At 37.2% G+C, this 4,391-nt stretch overlaps 1 protein-coding gene across 1 annotated transcript; it reads right to left on the bottom strand.

Annotated features, from left to right (window-relative positions):
- Nucleotides 1–2,195: 2,195 nt before the first annotated feature.
- On the bottom strand, nt 2,196–4,138 carry LOC124847185 (protein FAR1-RELATED SEQUENCE 5-like). Its single transcript, XM_047324610.1, has 2 exons — nt 3,430–4,138; nt 2,196–2,479 (listed from the first exon to the last, which is right to left on the bottom strand). The coding sequence occupies exons 1-2, from the start codon at nt 4,136–4,138 to the stop codon at nt 2,196–2,198; spliced, it is 993 nt and encodes a 330-aa protein (XP_047180566.1).
- Nucleotides 4,139–4,391: the final 253 nt, after the last annotated feature.

Raw genomic sequence — 4,391 nt, forward strand, 5'->3', positions numbered from 1 at the left:
CGACCACGTACTTCCTAATTCATTTTCAAATGATGCAACGAAATGACTATCGACATACCCAAATTCCTGCAAAAATACATGAAAAATTTAGAATAACAATACAGACGTGGAAAAATTTATAACCAAAGAACATGTTTAACAAATTAGTTAGGTGGATGGTGACAAACTCCCACAGGATTGTTGACGGTCCTGCGCTAGAGGATGTAACCATGCTTTCAAAAACGGAAAAATATATATGTCGATATGTTTCTTTTTGTTCCTTCCACACATATCTCCATAACATATATATAGTTGTTTAACATGTTTGTTGAACAGTCCCAACACTGTTTGTCAAAACTCTCCATTAAATGTTTCCAAAAAACTAAGACTTGACTACTCCTGAATGGGTTTGGGAAAATGTTGGACCGTTGAATGCCCTTCAATGTATAATTAATCCAGTCAAACCGTTTCACCACCCAACCAATAAAATTTAATTGCGATCCCGATATTTTGACCACTTTATCGTTGAACATGTGATTGCCTTCGCTATCATTTATTGCTATACGAATGTCATTTAAATTCGAAGATGGTCATTGCCTTCCCTATCATTTATGGGTATACAGAAAAACATGTCAAATCATGTTTGGGAAAAGCATTTTCAGAAAAGGAAAAAATTTTACAAGATAAGCAAGTTAGTTGCAGTCCTAAGACTTGTACACCAATAACCTGACTTGTAATCGTTTACAACATCTTGGTAAACGATTACACAAACAAAATATGGTATTTGTACACAAACTTGTACTGCACGAAGCAGTTGTGGTAACCTAGGTTACCATACAATAAAATTTTCATTTTTAGACATTATTCCAATGGTTTAGACTTGATTTCGTTGTTGGAGTGTCAGTAGAGTGTTAGAAGTGATGTTTGGGAACCCCAATATTCAGAAAACCACAAAAATGTTATGATATGAGCCACTTGGGTGAAGTCAAGGAACTTGTGCACAAAAAAACACACTTGTAATCGTTTACAGGTGCTTGGTATACAATTACACGACCAAAATGCAGGATTTATATAGAAACTTCAACTGCAGAAGCTAGTTGTGGTAACCTAGGAGACCTTTGTCTAAAATTTACATTTCTTGGCATAACTCCAATGATTTTTAGTGGATTTTGTTGTTCAGAAGTCAATTACAGAGCTTGGTTTATTCATGTACGTATTTATCAACAATAATTCATAAAAGGTTGATGTTTACATTCATGACGAGAACTTTAAATTTCCATTACCCACTTGAGTTTTAAAAACATTACAATAGTGAACTGCCAACATAGTAATCCAAGAATGTTCAAAATGACAATAAATAAATCTAACCAAATCTAAGTACGAGGTTCGTTATCAAAGCGGGTGCACAAGTGTTGGAGTTGGTCCTCAATGTTAGTAACTCGCGATTCCAACGAATCAAATATTGTCCCCATTGTGATGTCCATGTTTCCAAACCTTGTACCAACAAAGGTCTGCAGTTCTTCGATGCGGTTGATTACATCATTTAGTGTTGTAGAAGAACTGACTTCTTCACTATCTTCTTGTTGTCTGCCTTGACGTTCTTAATTGTGGGCATTCTCTTTTGGAACCCACACTCCCTCTTGATTTTGCACATAACCGAATAAGCATATAACTTCATTTACCATCCTTTGTTTGGCCTTAATTTGTGTACATAGATCAGTCTCAGTAGGGACTTGAAAGTGTTCCAAGAAGACGGTTATCAAATGAGGATAAGGTAGTCTAGCGTTGTCCTTTAATGCCCTTTTCATCCTGTATCTGATAAGATGTCCCCAGTTAATTTCCATGGAATTGAAAAGGGCCCAGAGTAGCATAATATCCTCTTCAGATGCCTGGCCAATATTAGTTACACGAGGAATTAGTACTCGAGTAAAAAAATAATGAAGTATCCTATGTTGAACCTTCATTTACCCTTCCAGTATTTTGCTTTGTATGTGAGCATCATTTCTACACACGAGTTGCCTAAAACTTACAAAATCGTAGTGCTCTTTCCACTCATCGATAATTCCTCCTTCATAACGAACACTAGCGGATGGGAGGGAAGTGAGCTCATTAAATACTTTAGGGCTTACTCTGATTTTGACCCCTTTGACTTCGCTTCGAATAACACCGGTATCCGAAATGGACATGTTGTTGTAGAACACGTTTACTAATTATGGCTAGAAATCTCTATTTAAGGACACAAATTTCGTCAGCCCAGCCTCAGACAATATGTCGTAGAATTGAAAATTTCTTCCTTCAAAGTAAGCATCTTCGAGATATTTGCTTTCCAATATTTCACAATTGAAAAAATGGTTTGCAAATTTCTCATATTGTTCATCAGAGGAGAAAAGTTCATTGTTTGGTGGTGGTGGGGATGATGGTGGGGATGGTGTTGGATTGCGTTGGCGACGACGTCCATCACGAGAAGAAGATGGCCTTCGTTTCTTTGTTTCACGATCAACTATTGCACGATTGTTAGGGTTATCAGATGAACATTAATCTTGGGAGGGTACTTCAACAACTTTAAGACTGGGTACTTAAGTAGAGGAAACCTAAAGTGAGGGACGTGGGGAAAGTAGGTTGAAGACTGGGTAGTTATATTGACAAAGCAAGATACCTAAAGTGTGGGATGTGGGGATAAATCGTTGAAGAGCGGGTAGTTATATGTACGCAGTACGGGCTATAATCGATTACAGATAACTTGTAATCGATTACGAGAAGGTTTTTTGGCCCATTCAATTAATTTCAAAGTGGTCATCAACCAATGCTTTACCATAAAAATCATGTATTTATTTACACAACATTTACACAATAATGTTATATGCATACAAAAAGAAGTAGGAAGTATTTACATCAAGCAATGTTGTTATCGAAATTGTTTTGTACAGTTGGCAACAAAGACATAAATCCAGAAGGAGACACTTCGGATTGTTGTGATACTTGGTAAGATTGGTAACATTGGGATCCATATTGCACGACCTCTGGACTTTTTATCACATCAGGTATTGTTTGTCCTGAATGAACACAATTATAATTAGAATACATGTAACAAAATGATGTAATAAATGGAAGAAACATACAATTTCATTACTTACACAATCTTGTACGAATGATGTTGAAGTTTTTTTGGATGATGAAGTTTTCCCTTTTTTGGTTCTTTTCTCAACGACTGACTTTAACCTGTTGGTGCGTGGTCGTCCTTTTCGCTTCACTGCTAAAGGGCTACGGACAAGTACATCAACACTTACATCAATACTTCTTCGATGGCATTCGCCATTGCCCTACATTGATCAGTTATAATCCCATTTGGGGGCTTATTACCCATGTGTCTTAGACAAGATTGGAACAACCATACAAAAGAGGCAGTGTCCTCCGACGAGAGCAATCAACAACCAAGTAAAATGGAGTGACCATGATGGTTAACTCTGACGAAAGGCGCAAATGGCATGTCATACTTATTTGTTAAGTAAGTGGTGTTGAAAGACACCACATCACCAAATTCTTCACAGGCGTCTCGAGTTCTTGCATCTGCCCAAAAGACACTACAAATTGTATTGCCTTCATACAATACAATTTCATAAAAGAAATCGTTATTGAAATCTTTCATTGATGGAAAGTGTCGTAGGAGGGCTTGTCCATCACCATCCTTACATAAAGATCTTATGTATTGGCCAATGTAGTTTCGCGCATCTCGCTCTATGAAGTCCATATTTTCAAATCCACCTGCATCGCTCATAATGCTAAGGAAACTCTTATTAATCCGGACTCCAGCATCATCATTGACCTCCAATGTGCGTTTAGCTTGCATGCTCAATTTCCTATTGCCAGGAATTAGCTTGGAGGTTTTTGGGCATAGATCATGACTGTGGTCTAGGACAACGGTCCTTATAAACCATTTATCATCCTTCCTTGCAATGGTTATGCCAGTTGGACATTGGTTGGTTTGGCTAGGAAGTGTTTTCACCTCAGGCTTGATTGAAGAGACATATTTCCCTTCCCTTGAGCAAACTAATCTCAAGTAGTTGACATTGTTGTTGTTATCTTTTTTAGATGTTCTTATGCGCACAACATATACACATCTAATGGCATAGTTTGTGTAATTTTTTTTTGCTTCTTCCATTGTGTGAAAGCACATGCAATGTTGGCTCCAACTCCAACAAGCTTTCAGTAGGGTCATCAATATTGGCATTACACCCAGGCAGTTCACTGACATTACGTGTGGTGTTATCCATAATAACGACATATACCCAGCCTGATCATAGTGGAATGAAAATAAAAAATAGTCATCATTCATCATCACATAATAATTGATAACAAAAAGCCTATGAACATATACCAACAATGTGATATTTGATTAATCATCATCTAATCCT

The sequence above is a fragment of the Vigna umbellata genome, chromosome 6 (assembly GCF_029865625.1).
Source record: "Vigna umbellata cultivar VRB3 chromosome 6, Vumbellata_1.0, whole genome shotgun sequence".
Classification (NCBI taxonomy): domain Eukaryota; kingdom Viridiplantae; phylum Streptophyta; class Magnoliopsida; order Fabales; family Fabaceae; genus Vigna; species Vigna umbellata.